General features: G+C 42.2%; 1 protein-coding gene across 1 annotated transcript in view; it reads left to right on the top strand.

Annotated features, from left to right (window-relative positions):
* Positions 1-22325, top strand: part of Col9a1 (collagen type IX alpha 1 chain) — a 99404-nt gene that overhangs the window by 56692 nt on the left and 20387 nt on the right. The window contains 13 exon segments of the mRNA XM_052743788.1: positions 2868-2921; positions 4930-4983; positions 5119-5172; positions 5298-5351; positions 5773-5826; positions 6796-6840; positions 7688-7741; positions 7834-7887; positions 16893-16946; positions 17545-17616; positions 18102-18137; positions 18809-18853; positions 20376-20408. Coding sequence (XP_052599748.1) covers positions 2868-2921; positions 4930-4983; positions 5119-5172; positions 5298-5351; positions 5773-5826; positions 6796-6840; positions 7688-7741; positions 7834-7887; positions 16893-16946; positions 17545-17616; positions 18102-18137; positions 18809-18853; positions 20376-20408 — 663 coding nt within the window.

The raw sequence follows: 22325 nt of genomic DNA, 5'->3' as shown, positions 1-22325 counted from the left end.
GTGTTTATGTGTTTTTTATAATACCTAATACCATGCATATTTTGTAAGCATCTACCATGACAAGAAAACCATGTGCACTTGTTAAGTATAGAGTCATTCCCCGCCCCCCCAGATATTTTTGGTGGGATTCATGGCATAGAACCCATGGGCATGGGGGAATACTATCTTAGGTAAATTAGAGTAAGTGGGGGTGTAATGTTCTCGCTTTGGCATTATTTGTAGCCAGTGCTCACAGTACTGACACAATACTGGGAGTGTTTCTGGTCCTGCAAGGCAAAGACAAGGGAGGATAGAGAGGGAGAGGTAGGATCCCGAGACCGTGTTAGCTGCTCTGCCTTAAACAGTTGTGGCCACAAGTCACCAGCCTGTCCTTTGCCGGTTTCAGAAGTCAGGTTTTCCTGGCTCTTCCCCCGCAAGGCACCTGCAAGCTCCAAGGACAGTTTGAGGGACAGGCTCACATTAAGTGTCTTACTTTTTTGGAGAGGCAGAGAAGTAGATAAGCAATTATGGTGCAATTTGGGGAAGAAGCAAATCTGAAATCAGGCGGCGCAAGGATGGTGCAGCAAAGCAGTGGCTTAATCTTGGTGTGACATCTGGGAGGGTGGGCCCGTGCCAAAGCTGACTTCAGATGGCAGGAGGAGGAGGTGCGGTGGACGGTGAAGGATGAAGACACACGGCGGCGCTTGGTGGAGTGACTGTCCTGAGGAAAGACCATGGGAACGATTCACAGTATCCTCAGCAATATCGCTTTGGGGGCATGAGTGGGTGGGATTGTATCTAGTGTTTGGGACCAAACCAGTTGCCATTTCTCAGAAAGTTTATTCTGAAAGCCAGTTTGTGGACTACAGAATGTTTAAAAATTTTTGCCCATCAATATTTTCGGACCCTGGTTTGGCTCTCTTTAGAGCCATTTTTGCTAATTTGTATCAGTTCCACACAGCACAGGGATTTTTATTTACGATTAAGTAACAGTAAGATTTCATCGTTGATACACAATAGACCAAATTAAACCCTTTTTTAAGAAGAGTCACAACTCCTGTGAATTACAGGCCTGGCTCGTCTACCACATTTTCCTTACTCTCTCTTTTCACACAAGAGCTTTTCTAGGTATTTCCCTGCCTGTTTTCCTTTCTCCATCTCCTCTAAGGTATTTCTTTTAAACACACACACACACACACAGTACTGAAGTCTTGTGTATTTGTACATCCACACTACCTTAAGTAACATTCTGTGTGCATCTCTCGGTTATTAAGATTTAAAGTCCATCTATTTTGATGCAGCCAACACCCAGGCTATCAGCCCCTCCCCGCCCCAGATTTAACTCACTCCATAAAATAGGTGACCTCTCTTTGAGACCAATTACTGTTCTTGATATGTTCTTTATTTGAGGTATTTCTCTATTTGATATTTTGCAAAAATTTTCATTTCTGTCAAATTGCTTAAAAAAAAGAAGGCTCCCCTTGTGAACACAGATGTGGAATGGTTACCTAGTAACAGCACTTCGGGTCTGAGCTCATGCTGAACTGCAATAAGGTAGATAGAGAGAGAGAGAGAGAGGGAGAGGGTGCATCAAAGCCATTTCTATAATGCAAAAGCTGGGGTGTGCTCTCATAATGCAAGGTGAATGGTGAAGTCAAGGTCTTTTTCAGGTGTTGCTAATCCTTCCTTTTCTGCTGAGTGGAGAATGACTCTGTTCTGTTGTAGTTTTTAGTGATCAAAGAATTTCAGGGCTCTGTGGTACCTCTGCTTCCATAGTGTTTTTTTTTTTTTTTTTTTTTTTTTCTCTTTGAGTCCACCTGTGTGTGAACTTCCTATCAAATGCTTTCGAGTTTTTCGTTCTTACCAGGTCCACCTGGTTTTGCTGGCCTGACATCTATCCAATGCTCTTTGACTGCTTTCCACTTCTTTTTATGCCCTCCTCATTTCATCTACTTCATTAGGAGACCGTCCATCTGTCCGTCTGCTCCACTCATCCTTCCGCTTTTCCTCATTCACTTTGTACATGGGAGGAACACCTCCAGATGGAGCATGTATTTTGCCAAGGAGAATATGTAGTGAGCACAAAACCCACCGTAGTTTTGTTTTCAAAAGAAAACCACCTTCCGATTCTAATGAAGAAAACAGAGATGGTATCTAGTCTGTAGCCAAGTCCAAGGTCCTTTGCAGCGGACTAGACTTGAAAAATGGAGACACTTCCTCTGTCATCATGTTATAGGGTGGACCTATCTGGAGAAAATAGGTTGATTACTATATATAAAGTGAATATCAGTCCAGGAGTAGGGATGTTTCGATTCCTCTAAGAGCCGAACAGTCCCCTCTTCTGAATCATATAGGCATGTGATTTACTTATCTTCTAGATCAGGGATGGGGTGGTGGTTTCTAGAGTCATTGAAGTCTTTCTTACATCTGTGGCACTGCAGAGTCCGCTGTAGCTACCCCCAAATTCACACTCACCTTGAGGCTCTAAGACCTCCAGCGTTAGTTAGTGAATTCCCATAGATACTCAGAGCCTTTTGAGGCTGACTGCTAAATCTTGTTCAGTAGGTCTACTAAGTTCTCTGAATGAGAACCAGTTTTCAGTTCATGTCAGCAGTTGAGTATAGAGCCACCATTAACTTAAAATGTCCAGAGTGGTATCCAAGATTGTCCCAAGTGCTGTTGGCATGATGAGCAGTCCACACGAGTGGTACCATGTCAAGCTTCTTATGAGTTACTCCTCAGCGTTCATTCACAAATATAGTACACACTAAAAACAGAAAGCCTCCTGTTATTCTGGCTAGAATACTTCTTTAGAAAGATGCTGATGCTGATGATGCCCTTTAACATGCGTGATTGATCTGAATTTTATTTCTTTGTCTTGTTTTCAGGGTGCCCGAGGATTTGATGGAGAGCCTGGGCCTCAGGGCATTCCAGGTCCAGCTGTAAGTAGTTTTTCTTTCACAAAAAAACAGCAACAGCTTTTTTTTTTAACCCAATGATACTCTTCCCTCTTTTCCCCTCTCCTACTGCCCCCTCTTCTCTCCTTCCCTCCCTTTCCCTCTCCTTTATTCTGATATATCATCTTGCTATGTAGCCCTGGCTGGCCTTAGGCTAGCAATGATCCTCTGGTCTCAACCTCCCAAATGCTGGGGTTACAAATGAACACTATCACATTCAACCAAAACACATTTCTAATTTACCCCACTTTTCTTTCTTTTTCCCTTTTTCTTTTTGTTATCCATAGGGATATATACAAATAGCTTATACATGTAAATAATTAAAATGGAAAAATAGAAGCCAGGTCTGGTCGTGCAGGCCTGTAATTGCAGTTACTCGGGAGGCAGAGGTAGAGGAACCCCAAATTCAAGGCATGGTTGGACTACAGAGTGAGTTCAAGGCTAGTCTGCCCAACTTAGTGAGACCCTGCCATAAAATAGAAAGAGGGCTGGAGACATAGTTCAGTGGCAGAGTGCTTTCCCAACATGTGAAAGACTCTAGGCTCAATCCCCAGTGCCAATAAATAAATAGAAAAATGGGCAAAGGCTTTCATATTTATTTAAAAATGACAATCTTTCTTCTGGGTGCAGAGAACTAGTTCCCTGGTTTTCTTAGGGAGTATGCCTTGTGGCTACCTGTTTCTGTGACTGTACCTTCCTTTTGCTTTGGTGGTTAGGGTACTTTGATTGACAGCGGCGACCATGTTCCTGGGTCCTAGACAGCTCTACCTTTTCCTCTTTGATGGTTTTCGGATCTCACTGTTCCACACTTTGACGACCATGCACTCATGTATCATTGTTTAGACTTCCTCACACCTTTCTGAAGATGTCACAGATAAAAAAAAATCATTATTACTCATTTATACCACAAAAAGGTAGACATTACACAAGTCAAACAAAATTTCTCACTATTAACGTACAGTGGGGAGGACAGAATGTGGCTCGTTGATGAGCTAAAAGATCCAGTACTTGACCTGGGACAGAGGCAATTCGTGAGAGGAAGATTGCTCTGGAAAAGCCCTTCTGGGAAAGGAAGCAAAGTGCAGGGAGTGCTGTGGTGATGTGGTTTGTGTTATCACAGGGCTCCTGATGCCTAGATGAAAGGTGTGTGTTGAGAAGATGAGCCTGAATGGATCAAGTAGAAATGCATTATAGGCGATGTCTAAGCAAATAGAAATGTATTGTAGGTGGTGCCTAAATACCAAGCTGAGCAGTCTGAGCTGAGAAATGGCAACAGAGAGCCAGGTTAAGCTTGGAGTTGTTAAACAATTAAAAAAAACCTGTATTTTGAGAAAGACATCTCATCTATTGCTACATATAGCATGCATCATTCGATGGACATTCTTTGCATAAACTATTATTTTTGAAGTGGGAACTAAATGGCAAAGAAAATATAGATGTCTAATCCATCCCTCAGCCTACTATAACAAGCAATGAGATTAGCTTCTACGTAGAAATAGTGAACAATGTTGTTGCTTTTAAGGTGCAATTCAATCTATTTCACATGGACATCCAGAGCACAGAACAATTATGCACCTAAAATGAAAATAAAAGGCATACAACCTCAGTTATCCCTATGGCAATATCAATGATCAAGACTATAATTTTTACAAGATTGTTTTGAACTGAGCATTTGCGATAGATCAGAGTCATTTTGGACAAAGAACAACAGTTACTCAATAGCGGCTGGAGAGATGGCTTAGTGGTTTAGAACCCTGGTTCATTTCCCGGCACCCACATGGCAGCTCAAAACCATCTCTAACTCACTTCTAGGGGATCTGATACCAGCTTCTGGCCTCCTCAGACATCAGGCATACAGGTAGTGCACAGATATACACACAGGCAAAACATACTTTAAAAAAAGTAGTCTTCAATGTGGACGATGTTTCCTAACCTTCAAACACCCCCAAGTAAGTAATCTTTGTTTACATTGGGAACTCCTGTGTTTATACAGGGTGATCAAGGACAGCGAGGACCTCCAGGAGAAGCAGGTCCTAAGGGAGACAGGGTGAGTACAGATGAGTCCTCATCACCGCAACAGAGCATGAGTTTCTGAATAATCTGTCAGTTTGGTGTATTTGCATGACCTGTGCATTGCACTCACTGAAGATGCCTTCTTTCCTCTTTCTCTTCTGCCCAACAGGGTGCTCAAGGTTTCCGAGGAATTCCTGGATCCCCTGGGCCAAAAGGAGACACGGTATGCCCTGAGTTGTGGGTGTCAAATACAGTTCCCAAGGTTACTGACTTGCAGTGGAACTCCAGGAAATAAGAAGAAGAATGTGACTGTTTCTAAGACACAGTGTGCTCTTTGTGTGTCCTTAGGGCTTGCCAGGTGTAGATGGTCGAGAAGGAATACCTGGAATTCCGGGATCAAAGGTAGCTGTGTGGCTGAGTCCTGTGTGAATGGGGAGATCTCTGCCCTGGACAGCTAAGCTCAGCATTTCTATGATGCCATTACCAGGAAGTCTGCTTAAACAACTCTGCCATTTTTTCCCCTCCCCTCTTTCCATTTCAAAATTGCCAACTGCAAAATTCTTATTAAAGTAGTACACTTATTTGCTTGTGTTAGGAACTCTGTAAAAGAGACCCATTGATAGAAGTAGACTGCAGGAAACTCTCTCTTTGAATGTGTGTCCTGTGTCCTACCCACCACCTCTCCTGAGCTAAGTAATTTAAAAGTGCGTCTAAGGTTAGCTGTTGGAAAAATATTTTTACCTGAAACAGCTGCACTCCTCTTTCTTAGAAGAACACATCAGTTCATAAAGGTATAATTGTGTGATTAAGAACTTGCTTTCAGGGTGAAGCAGGGAAGCCTGGACCTCCTGGTGATGTGGGATTGCAGGGGCTGCCGGTACGTGCTCATTTTTGGTTGCTTACATGGTCATGTTTTATGAATTCAGAGGGATGGATACGTTATGCATTTTGTTGAGTTCTGAGGGGAAAAGGATGCTCTATTTTTTTTGTTTTCTTGTGTTTACATTTTTGATGTTTTCCCCCTGTGATTAGCTGGTCATTTGCCCAAGAAGCATAAAAAGAATAGTACATTCTATTTATGCACCATTTAGTTTTATGGTTTTGGTCTGCCTTCTCTATTCTCTTCCTTAGTTTGGGCAGTGGGTACTGCTCTGTCTCTTACCTTACTTTTAGCCAGTCTTGGAGTTCTTGTTAGCAGGCTGAGACACGAGGAGATAGAAAGAATTCTCAGGAACAGTCTGAGGAAGGTTACAAGTCTTGGGTTAGGTGATACCTTGAAATTGGCATTTCCCTACATTAGTATGGCTGAAAATTCATATGAAATACATTGTTTGTATTTTTGAGTCTTTGAAGGCAAATCTTTCAAGTTAACAAAGGATATTTGGTAGTATCAAGAACTGGCTCCCAATCTGTTACGGCATCTGGCACTTTGTAAGCTGCCAGGGGATATAAGGACTCCCAGTACCCAAGTGAGCAAAATGAGGATTTTATTATTCTGTTCAAGAAGCAATGTTATGTCCCTATAGCATCTGTCCTGCTCAAAAGATTGTCTGTTGATGTGAGGGCAGGGCTGAATTCTAGCTTGAAAGGTCATTCTGAAAAATAACTTTAGCTTGGAGGTTTTCTTTAAGGTTCTGCCTTAACAAGCCGGGCATGGCAAAGCAGAGCATTGCCCACCATGTGTAGCCCCATTACTGACTGGTGTGGGAATGAGGCAGCATGCCCAACCCAATGCTGCCTTTGAGGTTGCCATGGTCCCTTCCGCCTCTTCTCAGATGGTGGGTTTGGGGTCTGATGGCTCCTCGGATGAGACGGTTAAACCCAGAATCTGTTTGTATTCTTTTAGGGTGTACCTGGGATTCCTGGTGCCAAAGGTGTCGCTGGTGAAAAGGTAAAAACAAACAAACAAACAAACAAAAAACCCCTTTCAGTTAATATTTGCTTCGTGCCTTTATGTGTTTATTTTGTGTATAATTTTTAATACACCCAGCCTGGATTGTACTTTAGATTTAACTCCAGGGAGAACTCAGAAAGTGAAACCTTTGGTGGGTCACGTGCTAACTCTCTTTCCCAGCTGCAGAAATCTGCTGATGAGGCTTTCTTCGTGAGAATGTCATCCTTTGCTCGTTTTTAAAATAAGGACTCTATGATGAAGCTATATAGAATGTGTGTCAGATTATGTTCCTCAGGGATTAAAGAACCAGTAGTTGAAAACAAGAAAACAAAGTGGTAAAACCGCTTTTCTTTAGAATCAAGTAGGTAAAACACGACAAAGGAGAGCTTGCGGCTGCCTAGGTGGTGCAGTTTGTGAAGAGCTTGCCTGAGTTTGATTCCCTAGAACCTCTGTAAAAGGCCGTGTATGCGACCACAGTCCGGGAATGATGCCTGCAGCCAGCTTAGCCTACATGATGAGTGCCAGGCCAATGCGACACTCCGTCTCGACAAAAACAGGTGGACGGTACCTGAGGAATGACACAAAGATGTACTCTGGCCTTCACATACACACAGGTGCACTCACATCCACAAGCCTACATACACGTGCACACACATGTGACCATGAGATCGTCTGTGCATAGAAACACACACATAAGATGGAGATTCTGTATCCTCCCAGAGTCTCAATGTGAAACCAGGAGATCAATGCTATTTAAATATAAGCAATGCCCAGTGCGGGTAAGGCAGGCTGATGACTCTATTTGCAGTCTGAATTACCCTAAATGTTGCATTTTTGTCTCTAGGGTAACACAGGTGCTCCAGGGAAGCCTGGCCAGTTGGGAAGTTCAGGAAAACCAGTAAGACTGCAGTTAAACTTTCTGTCAATTGTGATCGATAGTTACCAGGAGGTGGCCGTTAACTGCCTCTCTATCTGCTTTCCTTTTCACAGGGCCGCCAAGGGCCACCAGGAGAGGTGGGACCTCGAGGACCCAGGGGGCTTCCTGTGAGTACTCTTCTCCCATGCCTTCCCTCTGACAACTTTGCTGAGTGTCCCTTACGGCTGTGTGAATGTTGGAGCAGATCGACAACAAAATGGGAATGCTAATCTATATCTACAGTGTATCTCCTTTTCAAAAAATGATACCAAAGATGTGTTTAAAAGAAGCATAAGGGGCTTTTTTCCCCCTACCCAAGACAGGGTTTCTCTGTGTAATAGCCCTGGCTGTGCTAGAACTCACTTTGTAGACCAGGCTGGCCTCGAACTCACAGAGATCTACCTGCCTCTGCCTCCTGAGTGCTGGGATTCAAGGCGTGCACAATCACCAGCTAGAGCTTTGTATTTTCATCTCATGTTGGAAGTGTTTTTAGTGTGGTTAAAAACCTTCATTAAGATGTAGTTCGCATGCTATATAAACTACCCACTTAGTATACATGACATTCATTTTTAGTATACTCACAAAATTATGTAGCCATCAGCACAATCAATTTCAGAATATTTTCATCACCCACTGAAGAAACTAGGCACTGAGTTCCACTCCCTTCAGCTCTGTGTCACCCCAGTTCCACTTTCTGTCCCCATAGCTTTGCTGATTCTGAAGGTTTTCTGTGAATGGATCCCTACAATGTGCCTTGTGAGTCACTTGGTATAGTGTCTCAACATTCATGCATTCTGTAGCGTGTTCCAGCACTCCATTCCTATTTGTGGCTACATAACAGTTAACTGTACGGACTAATTACACAGATACATCACGTCCTTTTCACCTATTCATCAGCTACAGGCATTTGGGTCTCCACTTTGGGCTGTTAAGAATATGCCACCACGAGCATTTGTGGTCACACTTTTCTGTGGATGCTTTTAATTCCTTTGAGTATGTACTTAGGAGTGACTCTTCATTTAAACTTGAAAAGCTTCCCTATTTCTTAAGTGTAAATATGTCAACTTGTATATAAGGACAAACTTGTCTACTTGTTTCACAGATAACATAACAATGTATATTTTCCTGCTAGAAGATACGTTTTAATCTTTAGAAAGAAACTCACCAAAATTTTCACGTTAGGGCTAAAAGAGATGGCTCCCTGGTTAGGAACACTGGCTGTTCCTCTAGAGGACCTGGGTTCTATTCCCAGCACCAAGGTGAAAGCTCACCACTGTCTGTAACTTCTGTCCAACGGCATCTGTGGCCCTTTTCTGGCATTCTTGGGTACTGCATAATAGAGTTAAAAACTTCCATACACTTAAAATAAAAGAATTTAAAAAATTCACATTATGTGCTAAAATCTGACTCCACAAAACTCTCTGGCCTTCATTTTCAATTCTTAGTTTCAGCCTCCTGGATAATAAAAACAAGGCAGTAAACAAACATTCTAAGTGAGAGCATGTGAACAGATCCAAATATACTTCTCTTAAAGCTTCTCTTGAGTGTGTGGAAAGAAGGTTTTCATGCTTGAGAAAGTGAGAGTTGCTAGCTATTGTGCAGCAGGAGAGTGGCGCTTTGTGCCTCTAACAGGTGCCTGTAACTGACCTGTATCAGGCGGTTTCCTAGGGTTTCTCAGCAGCCAAGGAAACCAGTGCCTGTTTCTAGCCATGCTCTTTGCTCGCTCATTATTTTCTTCCTTTGGGTTTGAAGCCTGTGAATTGCTAACTAAGATACTTGCCAGGAGTGACTGTCAAGGCACTGAAGTTAAAGCCAGATCACATCTCTTAAGCAGTAAAAATGCTATATGTCTAACTCTGGGAGATGTAAAAGTGTTGGGGAATTAGTATTTTGAGATTGTTTACTGTTAAATCCACTTTTTAAAATTTTTTTAGCAGAAAGCTGTGTATGGTTGAATGAACATTGACTGTGCACCTATTGTATACCAGGAAAATGCACACACACACACACACACACACACACACACACACACACACACACACCGCTCATAAGGGATGCTCATTATTACCAGTTAAGTAAAAGGAACATAAAGTAATATGTATCCAGAGATGGAGCATCAGAAGGACGTAGGAACAGTCGATTCTCTTAGGTGTGGTGAGCTGGATTAGAGGAAGTTAACTGGTGGAGGCTTTGGGCTTTTGTTTTTCACATTTCTCTGAGTCTTTGTTCCTGCCACTGAGGCTCACAGCATCACCTTTCTGCTGTCACATTTCCTGTCTCTCAGCTCCTCTCTATCGACTTTCTTCCCGGCTTCTGTTTCCTCTACCCTGGCTTGACTCAGCACCCACTTGGGTAACTGCAGTATCTTCTGATCTGCTCCCTCAGCTCTACTCCTTACTTCCTCCATCAAGTTGTCTCAGTAGGACACCACTGATATCCGGTGCTTTCTAGTACTCTTGCATGTCACATGATATCGTCACATCCATGGCCACCACCCAAGAATACTATGGGAGCGTCCATAATCACTGGGACAAATGAAATTGTCAAACACAGTTCCAAAGGCCCCAAGACACGGTAGTACCTCCAGTCTGAGCACGCCAGAGTATTGGTCTTTCTAAAGTACAGTTTCCTTGCTAACTTCTCCTCCCATTGAAAAAATCTTTCATGGCTAAGCATGGTGGCTTTTAATCCTGGTACTCAGGAGCCAGAGTCGGGTGCATCTCTGTGAGTTCAGGCCCAGTCAGCTCAACACAACAAGTTTTGGGCAAACCAAGGCTATAGAGTGAGACCTTACATTAAACAACAGCAAAACCATAAAAGCAAAACAAAAATAGTTACAGATTTACACTGGCAAGAGAAAGTCTAAACTCTGAAACTATTTGATAACTTCCTAGTTACACATCTCTCTCCTTCCTTTCCTCCCTCCCTCCCTCCCTCCCTCCTTCCCTCCCTCCCTTCCTTCCTTCCTTTCTGTTTCTATCTCTCTCTCTCTGTCTCTCTGTCTCCCCCCCACCATGTGCATGTGTATATATATATGGTGTTCCCACGTGTGTGGACACACGTGCCAAGGTGGACGACAGAAATCCTTCCCAACTGTGCTTCACCTTATCCATGGAGTAGGAGTCCCTCAGTTAAATCTAGAGCTTGCTGATAGGCTAGTCTGGTGAGCCGGCTTGTTCCAGAGGCCCTCTGTCTTCATCTGTCTAGTGCTGGAATTACAGGCTGCCTTTTATGTGGGCTTTGGAGATCTGAAGTCCATTCCTCACACCTGTGACAACTGCTTCAGCCATGGAGCGATCATCCCAGAAGTTTACTTCTCACTTTCATCCGTGCTGAGGTCACACTTAGTTCTGTGCAGCTCACTAACTGCTGTGACACTTCTTACCCCCCTTGACTCCCCCGTGTCTCACTCTGCATTTATTTAGCTGGATCTCGGCTCCATTTCTATGAGTCATCATTCCCTGCCGAGTTGTTCTGAAGTTCATAACCCCTGGCCTCTCCGACTCCCCTGCTGTGACTGGAAAGGAGGCAGAGGGATGCCTTATTCATCTCCATGCCTCCTACATCTCTTTACTTAGGGCCTGCCATAAGGCAGTACTCAATAATTTTTTTTGGAATAAGTTGACTTGGAAGCATAATAAATCCTGCCATGCCACTTTCATTGGTAATAGCTGACTTCTCACCTGCAATATTTTCTTTTTCGCCATTATGTTCTGAATATAATAGCTCTGGTGCAAAGTTTTAACACCAAATTGCTCTCCTGGAGGGTGCATTTGCTCTTTCATTTACATCAATGAATTCCGTTTTGTAGACAGATTCACAAGTTTCCATGTACGGTTGGCAAATTTGATCAGATTTTCCTGTAAATCTCAAACCAAACTCAGTAGAAGGGATTAGAACATATGTCTAATGTATCCTAGATACACGTCTTTGCATTTAATTTTTTTTGATTTGATTGCAAGAAGGATTAGTTTTTTAATTTTTTTTTATTTTGACCCTCTAGTCCAGTGGTTCTCAACCTTCTTGATGGTGTAACCCTTTAATACAGTTCCTCATGGTGTGGGGACCCCCAATCATAAAATTATTGTCACTGATACTCCATAACTGTAATTTTGCTACTGTTATGAATCATGATGTAAATATCTGTGTTTTCTCATGGTCTTAGGCGACCCCGGTGAAAGGGTCGTTCAACCCCTGAGGGGGTCATGGCCCTTAGGTTGAGAACCACTGCTCTAGTTATTCCATGGAAACCAAAGCCATACACATGTGTAGGCTTTCTCTGTTACGCTTTCTCTGCTTGGTTTATAATTGGTCTGAGTGGCTCTTGATTCAGAGCAGGCAAATAGACTGGCCTTTGATGTGGTGCTACATTTTAGTGGCTGCGAGCCAGTCACTCTCCAGGCTTCTTTGAACTTGCCAGGTTTTTGGATGAGTGGGTTATGTTTGCTCTGCTCTCTTGGTTCTACTGGGGATAGCACCCTGCTGACTTACCTCCTTCTGAACATCATATGTTCCTATTGTACTTTTCCTGGAGACCCCCAATCCACCCCAACACAACAGCCTCAAGCAGAGAGGTCTCCATATGGGGACCAGATGGTGTGTTGTTGAATATTCTAAGCTGCACCCCATTCTGCCCAGCCCTGGGCAGTGGTGTGTGAAGCTGATATGTTTGATGGTAAGCATTCAGACAGATTTTTCTCTGCCTATGTATAAAGGAATATTTAAATCCATGCAAGATAAATACAACCATATCATATCATAAAATTGAATCCTTTAAAACATCCTTGCAACAGACTGAAAGTTATTCCCTTAGGTAGAGCTCATGTGATTTTCCAATTTAATAGGAAAACAAATTGATAAAAGGAACAGTCTAGAGAAATCAGGATTGATCTTTTGGGTTAAATCAACATCCTCCTTTTTGTTGTTGCCAGAGAGAGACACTTAGTATACAGAAGAGGCTGAATATGATGATGTATAATTTCTCACTTCTAAAATTTAGCTAGCATACACCAAAGATAGTATTTATTCTTCAGCTAGTTAGCATTCAGGGTAATTTTGGAAACTAGGAAATATGAGAGCCATGACAAATTAAAGTCATGGAATAGAGACAATTCTTATGGAAAACAGTTCTGGTAACATTAAGTCACACTAAGTTTTCAGATTTCGTTGTAATCTTTTATAAATGTCTAATCATTCCTTCATGAGGGAAGAGGTATCAACTTGAATTACTTGGTGTCTGTGTCTCTGCGGTCTCATGCCGTCACCACCATAGCACGGTTTTCAGTTGGTATTTGTTTGCCAAATTCTGCTGCTGTAAGACATTTAGCTACTTTTAAAGTTAGGATTTATGAGACTTTCAGTCTTAACCTTTTATCAGAAGTTTAAGTAAAGTTGGTAAAGATGAATACACAAACCCAAACTGATTGCTGGGTGTTTGCTATGCCAGACGCACAGAGTTAGAATCAGAGGTGAAGAGGGCTGAGTGAAAATAGGGAATATGGAGCAATGTGCTGGAAAACTCCAGGGCAGCCCAGATCTGAAGGGCTTGGAGGAGTCGTTCGTAGGCACAGAGGGGACAGAGGCTCCACATCTTCTCTAGAGCCTCGGGTGGCTCTTAGGGATGCATTGGCAGGTGGGTCTGAAGTTTTCAGAGATGCCCGTGGAAGCATGGGAACCCTGAGAGAGACAAAGAGCCTTTTAGTACAATCTCACATATTAACCGGCAGAAGAACTCTGCCTTGATTCTGACTCCTGCCGATTCTCTTGTTATAAATGGAAACTGTTATTGTCATGAGGTGTGTAAATATCAGCCACTGGGAAGAGCGTTTCTCTCCCAGCCTCCACTGCCCACCCCTGAGAGTGTGGTGACCACATGCTGTTGGGGCATACGGCTTTATCATTTATGTGCCTTGCCTAGTTACTGTTGGAATGTATTCAATCTACATTTCTAGAGTGCCTATTTATATCTTGACTACTCATTGTTTTCTTCTGACATTAAAAAAAACAAACAAACCCAGAATTTATGTAAGTATACGCAGTGTGTGTGTGTGTGAGTATACGCAGTGTGTGTGTGTGTGTGTGTGTATTGTACAGAAACCACAAAAATGACTATCATAGAACTTTGTCCTTTAAGTAACTTGGCTGTAAGTAACTGTTTGGATACTGTTATGAAAATGAACATTTCCGACTTTCCCAGTGAGGTGATCTCTATAGAAACTGCTACACTTAGAATAGCCTGGCGTGTGTGACAAGGGAGTGAAGATGGACAAAAGACCCACCTGTTTGTGCAGAAGCAGAAGAGCACACATCCACATGTCCCGGGCCTTTCTCCTGGTCCTACATATACAGCGACATCTGGGTACATCCATCCAGCCATGCAGGCTGTCCGTAGTGGGGCTCTGAGCCATCCACGGGTACTTGTCGCAGGCTTGCCAGTGGCTGGGAAGGACGTGGGAAAAAACAGTAAGAAGTTATGAAAGATGGGAGAAAGTAAGATTTCAGCAGAGAGAATCCTTGTTTTTGACTCACAAGACAGTTAATCCTCCCAAGAGTAAACCAAAGGTTATATAGTCCTAATACTTGGTTTTTGAGAAAGAACTTTACTAATCATCCTTAATTTTGACACAGTAGTATGTCTCTTTTATTTAGAAGTGAATACTTGAGACTCTGATGGAGACGAAGCTTTCTGCTTTCCTCTGATATCTGTTTTTCATCACCAGTGACTGTTAGTTTTTAAGATTAAAGTCATGTTAAACCAGTAACATTGAGGATCTGCATCACAATGTGGCAGAGAATTATTTAAAAACACCAGTGGTATATGCATACATAAGAGAAGCAATCTTGAACTTGGAAGGTCTAGGCCAAATTAACTGGAACAGAAGCCAATCTTCTCTTTTGCTACAATTTTTTAAAAAATTAAACTTATTCTTTGGCAATGTCATACATATATTTAATGTATTATGGCCACTCGTACCCGACACATGCCTTGCCCTCTTATCCACTCCTCCATTCAAGCCCCTCTCACTTTTATTGTCTTTATTTAGCAATTCAATGAGTTTACTCAGGGTTATCTCTGTGAACATAGGTGTAACGTAGTCCCCTGGAGCATGGGGGACTTGCCAGAGCCTACGCTACTGAGGACAATGATTCTCCTTCCTCCAGAATTCATCCTTAGTCAGTAATTTTCTAGGGAAGAGTGGGCCCATGTGCCTTTCCTGTGCTAGGTGTCCAGAGGGAGGACAGGAGATAACCTTTATAGATAGATAGAAAAAAAATCTGTTCCAGTGGTCACCTTTCATCTAGATTTACATCCTTCCAGCTTCCACCCTCAGGGGCACTGCCTCAGGTTTCCAAGATGCTCACGGGATTAAGGACTAATGTATTATTCCAAATGCTTATACCTGACAGGTTAATATAAAAATTATTGAAAAGCACTTAAGAGCATTGAGTTTCAATCACTTATAAATCATATGAAATGACTACAATGAACTTCTAGCCCACAGCCAGAGGCTGTTGTAATGTGGTAACCTTTAGGGAAATCAAAAATTCAGAAGGTTTACGGATCTTGACACCTTGTTCAACCTAAAGATGAGTGGATAACATATAGGCCAGAATAAAATAATCTTACCAGAGGCATTTCAAAGTATTAATTATTAAAATGGAGGGGATAAATCATTTTAAAGGAAAACTAACTCAAATGATTCCTTCCAGTTTTATGATAGATCTCAAAGGAAGCGTGGTTGATTATCTACTAGTGTTCCACTCAGCCGGGCACAACGCTAGGTATACAGCAGGCTTTAGGTAGATTGTAGGAAACTGTGTTGAGTTCTTAAGAACAGAAGTAAAAGTCTCACACCTCCTTTTCTCAAAGTTTCCTTTTCTTTAAAGTTTAGGGTTTCAAGTAGAATAGAAATTTGAGGTCTTTGATTTCAAATAAAAAACTTGAAATTGGCCCACAAAATAAAATTAGCATTGCTGTTCACAGATCTTCATAGTGAGTCACACTTTCCAAAGTCTGTAATCCTTGAAGACATATTTAGACCTAGCATGAGTAAAACAAGAAATCTTCGCTCAGAAAGTTTATAAATGTCTGCCATCTGTGTCTTTTTGAGGCTGTGGTAGTGATTTACAGGCGAGCATCTCTGTCTTGTGTGTTCCTTTTTATGCCTTCGTTGAGGTAAGCAATCACTTTCTAGCTGCTCCTTTCAGACATGGCTTACTCTGTATCACAGACATGGCACCATGCCAAATGAGTGGGTATGGAATAGCCCAAGAACACGTCTAAGTGAGGGCATAAAATGTGTATGTATGAATATCCATAATGTGAAGTAGAATGTGACTTACATGCTGAACATTACTAATCATAATTGCATGTACAGGAAGTGGATATGTCCAATGGACCAATGCCCTAGCATCCATTGAACAACATGAGCAGGTTCCATGAGCAGGGTGCACAGAGGACAATTAGATTCTGGTAGGATGCCCTGCATTGTGGTGGTATTGTGTTCCCCAAAATATTGTGCACCCTAATAAATTTACCTGGGGTCAGAGAACAGAGCAGCCACTAGATATAGAGGCCAGAAAATGGTGGCACACACGCCTTTAATCCTATCACTTGGGAGGCAGAGATCCATCTGGATCTCTGTGAGTTTAAAGCCACACTGGAAAGAGCAAGGCATGGAGACTCATGCCTTTAATCCCAGGAAGTGATGGCAGAAAGCAGAAAGGTATATAAGGCTTGAAGACCAGAAACTAGAAGCTTTTGGCCTGGTTAAGCTTTCAGGCTTTTGAGAAGCAGTTCAGCTGAGATCCGTTTGGATGAGGACTCAGAGGCTTCCAGTCTGAGGAAACAGGATTAGCTGAGGAATTGGCAAGGTGAGGTGGCTGTGGCTTGTTCTGCTTCTCTGATCTTCCAGTATTCACCCCCATACCTGGCTCCGGGTTTGTTTTTATTAATAAGACCTTTTAAGATTCGTGCTACACTGCATCTTCAGTTGACGTGAAGGGAGAAGATTTTGTCAACTCCTATGTTGTAGCAAAAACCTCTTTGGACTGGCTTTTTTTTTCATGTAATAATTCAGCATTGGACTCTGGCCTGAGTGTCCAGCTGATGACAACATGTATGTTTTCACAGGGCAGTAGAGGAGAAGTTGGACCAGAAGGGTCCCTGGGCATACCAGGAAAACTGGTAAGTGATGTTTCCCATCTCTATGTGTTTGCTTCCTACAAAGCAGATACCGTTTTTAAAACAGGAAAGGAGAGGAAAACCAATTTGCATAAGGTCATCTAATCAACCGCCCATTTTTTTGTTGTTATGTGAATATGTGATACTGTAAATATAGAATTTCAAATTGTATCTACGATATCCTCCGAGAGTATTTTAGTCCGTGTGGTTTGAATGCATTCGAAACCCCAGGAAGGCACGAAGTGCTACATTTGGCATCTGCCTTTTCTTGGAATGGAGGAGAACGGTGGATGAAGGCTGGCTTTTGTTTCTAGTGTAGCTCCTGTTTACACAGCGGGAGAAGCGACCGTGTACTGCCAGACCCCGACTGAAAACGTCTACTGTTGCTGAGCTGTGCAGAGGGCATTCAGAGGCGGGGTGGAAGGTGGGGGGCCACCGGCCCCTCTTCTGGGTTACAAGAGGGAGCCAAACAGAAGAGGCAGCACTAAACCAACCACACGTTGATTTTCGACATGAATGGATACCCCAGGGCCCTGTCTGGCTTGTCAACATTGAGCATTGTGGGCGCCGTGACTTGGGAGATTTTCCGTTTGTTTTCCAGGGACCTCTTGGTAGCCCTGGCCTTCCTGGCCTGCCTGGACCCCCTGGACTTCCTGGAATGAAAGGCGACAGGGTAAGACAGCCAGCACTCTACAGGCTTTTTTTTTTTTTTTTAAATCTGGAATGATGAATCCTTCTTTGTCGAGAAATCAAGCTTGCTTTGCCCAGCGAAGACTTTCTCTAGTGATTATGGTAAAGTTATTCAGAGTTGACACTGAAAAGAAAGAAACAAACCAAGACATTTACTTCTTGGAAGGAAGAGAAATAAAGGCGGAGAGGCGGGAAGTATCAGTTGTAGTTGCAGTTTTTTTAATTTAGTTTATATTCCGATCAGTGAAAGTTCATTCACATGCATATGATCAGAGAATGGTGCCCTGTTACCAGAGATTTGGGGAACAGTTGTCCATAAGAACAGATCTCTTCTGGTCCTCATTAAGTGGTGAGAAAAATGGGGAACTCTCATCCACCACACCATCCATCATCTCATTCGGGGATGTTGGCTCATCTGAAATTATACACACAACTCAACCTACTGAAAAAGTGTTTTATCCATTTCAGGGTGTGTTTGGCGAACCGGGTCCCAAGGGTGAACAGGTAAGCTGTGTGTGTGGTTCATGGTATAGGATATATGCTACTTCACGAGGGCAGGGCTGGCTGGTTTGTGGGCGTGATGTTGATGGCGGCTCACAGCCTTTCTCAGTGTACTGTACAGTGAGTGAAACTATAATGGAGTTTGGTATGCAACCGAACAGTTTTCATATGCGGAAGCTAGTGGCTGTTTCCTGTACTGTACAGTGCTCTTCCTTTGCAGAGTATGGCCCTGTCTCTCTGGCACGCTGAATTTTATTCAGATGACACAGGCTTTCAAAGTCACAAAATAACACTTTGAGTATTGTTTGAACAAGACCTTAGCAAATAAAATGCGCAAATAAAGTAGAGTCAGCCCTGAGTCTGGATTCCCATTCCTACTGTAGAAAGCTGCTTTCAAGGGTTATTGGGTTTAAAATTGCTAGATATCACTGTTAGTTTAATTAAATGAAATAAACTTGATCAGTAGCTGAAACCTGGTCTCACCTCTGTCCTGTCTCATCTGTTCTTTTTTTGGGGTGGGTAGGATTAGCTTGCTGTCATGGAATCAAGAGCTCCTACACGATCCTTGGGGCATTTGGGCACTTATAAATGCTTGTCAACGTTGACTAGTTAAAGTTGACCTATGAATGGAGGACATTTTATCCTAATGTGACATTTTATCTTTTTTTTTTTAGGGTGCCTCTGGTGAAGAAGGTGAAGCAGGGGCGAGGGGTGATCTTGTAAGATTCTTTTTTTTTATTGGTTGATATAAAACTTTTAAAAAATCGGAAAAAATATGATTTTTCTTTCTGACACTGTTCTCATTATCTTAAAGACTAAGTGGGTTTTTCCTCTGCTTTGACTAGTGATTCCCAATACCGAAGGCCAGGCCCAGGCCTGCTAATGCAGATTGGTAGACTTGGCTTTAAACTTCTGCAGAATTCCCTTAGGGATGATGAATTCTTCTGTGGTCTCACATCGAGACATTCAAGTTATTCATGTAGCACTACGGACTGCATAGGGACAGAACCTAGCTAGGAAACAATGTCTTTACAGCCAGGAGCTGTGGCTCACAAGTACGACTGAGGGCATTCTGTCTACCCTGAAAACATCGGAAGGAATGACCTACATCTGCACAGGGTGAGACACCCTCCACAGGGTGAGACACCCGAGCCTCCAGGAAAGGACGGGAACAGAGCACATGTCTGTGTGCAGAGCTGCTGGGTCTGCTGCCTCCTCATGACAGTTTGGGCAGGAATGATCAGACCTACTGTAGAAACGTATGTTTGAGTCCTTCTCCAGTCAGTAAGGTTTTTCCTGTGAAGGAAGGAGCCTTCCAGCTCTTTAAGAGCAGAGAAATGATCCGCCAATATTTATTCAGACTTGCAAGGTCTAGAATGAATAGAAATGAAATGTCTGGACTGGGCAAAGTTTCTGGACTTTTTCTAAAGCAAATTTCTGAGATTATTGCATTTTAGTTTCTGTAGTGGCCATTCATTTTATGTGTTTAGGGAATGTTTTAAAAGTTAAATCAAGGGCTGGAGAGATGGCTCAGAGGTTAAGAGCACTGGCTGCTCTTCCAGAGGTCCCGATTTCAATTTCCAACAACCACATGGTGGCTCACAACCATCTATAATGAGATCTGGTGCCCTCTTCTGGTGTGCAGACAGAACACTGTATATGTAATAAATAAATAAATCTTTTAAAAAAAGTTAAATCATTCTATCTTGTAGTGGTGATTTGCTAACACTTGAACAGAACTCATCTAAAATTAACGATGGGAAGATGGCCTAGGTTTATTTATTTTTTTAAAGCTTGAAAGCACGGATTTTTTTGTTTGATAGATTTGAGGGAAATGATTTTAAAAACATAGAAAAATAAAAATAGAATTTCAGTGGATAGTTTTAAATGTCTATCATGTTTGGTAAGAAAAGCTATTGTAATTCATTTTATTACCTGCACATTTTTGTTCTTGCTGCTGAGCACTGTAGATCTGGATGAACCTCACAGAGCTCTGATTGCAGCCTGTTAGTCAGCAGATCAGTTAGCCAAGGGCTGGGAGGTGGCCTCATTCACACAGAGTTGGGTAGCTGAACTGGAATGACAGCCCACATTTTGAGTCAAACATGTTTTTACAGTTCGGGGCTCCATCTGCACATGGTTTTTCTATATGTTAGCAGTACAATAGCATTGGAAAAATGTTTTAGGAAACTATGTAAAGTGAATAAATTGTACTAATACAATTTTCTTCTGCTGGTTTAGGGAGATATGGGATTACCTGGCCCAAAGGGATCTGTAAGTATGATGAACAATAATGGTACAAAATTAAAAACATCAATAAAGTTGTAGAAAATGTAATACTCTGATTCATGAAATGATTGTATAGAACTAAATTCCTTGAAGGACTTCAAGGAAATACATGTCACAATTTGCTCTGTAAATAATGGACTCAACCAGTAGGAAGACATTCTCAGCTGTGTAAATGGATCTAGCTTTTGAACTCACCGCTCTAAAGAAGGTTTTTGTTTTGATATTAGAAATGGCTCAATGAATGTTCTATTATAATGCTCTGATATCCTCCCCACATGGGCCGTTTTCGAGAGTGGTCACATGCTCTTCAGTGAGGCGAACAACTGGATCTTAGTGGCAGTTATACTTCTGCAAAATATTTCAATAACTTTCTTGATCTCCCTTGTTTCCTAGTCGAGGGACCTGAGAGAGAAGCAGAGCCCACAACAAAATATAACAGAGAATCATCAGAACCATACAATGATGAGCTTCTTCAATTTTGTTATTTTATAGAAACTAAACTTATGTCCTTAGAGTAGATGAATTCACAATTATAGATCTAATTCATGGGAAACCCGAGGCATCTTGCTAATGTGCACACCAACACCATTAGGAACTTAGAATTTAGAGAGAAAAGGTGAAGTTTAGATGTAATCTCAAAGGCCATCACCACTAGCTTGCAGTGACTTCTTAAAGTCTCTCTACTTCTGGAATATTCCCTATTTCTGTCTTTATCCAACAAATTGTCTCCTCAGCAGCTAATTTAGCCCTACTAAAAAGAACTCACTATATATCATTTTTTCCCTCTGAATCCTAAAGAATAACTTTAAAAAAAAAAGAACTGTTGTAGAATAAAATCAGACTCCCAGCAAAGTAGACCAAACTTGTCTGAAGAGTTCTTGGTTTATCCATTTTGTCTCCTGGGTATCTGGAACTTTGTCCATTTCCAGTGCTTTTACACACTATGTTGTTTAACCCTTTCTAGTGTGAACTGGCTTTCTCCTTCTTGAGAATGACTACTTCCTGTTTATGCATCCTGATCCATCCTCTACCTTACATTCTCCAGGGGCACCCACCCAAACCTGATTTCAGCACCCAGAGGCAGGCTGTCTGTGGGCTGTATGCTCACTAACATACAGATGAGATTGCATTGTATTAACTCCCCAGCCTTTAAACATCAAGTTTCAAACAATGTTCGTGCCTAAGAACACTTGACCAGGCGGGGGTGGTGCATTCCTTTAATCCCAGCACTCGGGAGGCAGAAGCAGGTGGATCTCTGTGAGTTCGAGGCCAGCCTGGTCTACAGAGTGAGTTCTAGGACAGGCAGAGCTGTTACACAGGGAAATCCTGTCTCGAAAAAGAAACAAACAAACAAACAAACAAAAGAATACTTGAAAGGAATGGTTTAAACATATCAAGAGTAAACCCTGATGTGTTTGGTGAGAGAAATCTTATGTCATTATCTAGAATAATTCAGTGATGTTCAAGGGAAAAATGCAAACGATAAAAGAAAACTTTGCCCTAATGCAGTGACCAACACTTCCTGCATTCTAATTTGGATATATTAGGAACGAGCCCTTGATTCATCACTTCTCCTCTCCCTACTTCTTATATGACACTGCTCAAGTAATGCTGAAGGAATTGAACTGTACTGTCCCAGAGGCAAGAAAATTATTTACTTCCACAGGAGCTTTCATTGTCCACTCCGGTGTTCGCACAGTTGAAAAGCCGATGTCTGTTCCAATGCACAGAATCTCTCGATTGAAGAACTCTTTCTGAGAGATCCAGGGTCCTTATGGCACCCTGATCTTTCCATCCCAGAGTCCCTGTGATTGATTCAATAGCAGTTTTATCCACAGCCATCAAGAGAATATAATTCAGTGTGGCCAGTTCTTGTGTGCATCTCAGTTCACTTTGGCATCT

The sequence above is a fragment of the Peromyscus californicus genome, unplaced genomic scaffold, assembly GCF_007827085.1.
Source record: "Peromyscus californicus insignis strain IS unplaced genomic scaffold, ASM782708v3 Scaffold_19__1_contigs__length_69161282, whole genome shotgun sequence".
Taxonomy (NCBI): Eukaryota; Metazoa; Chordata; class Mammalia; order Rodentia; family Cricetidae; genus Peromyscus; species Peromyscus californicus.
This window is presented reverse-complemented; position numbering and strand designations above follow the sequence as displayed.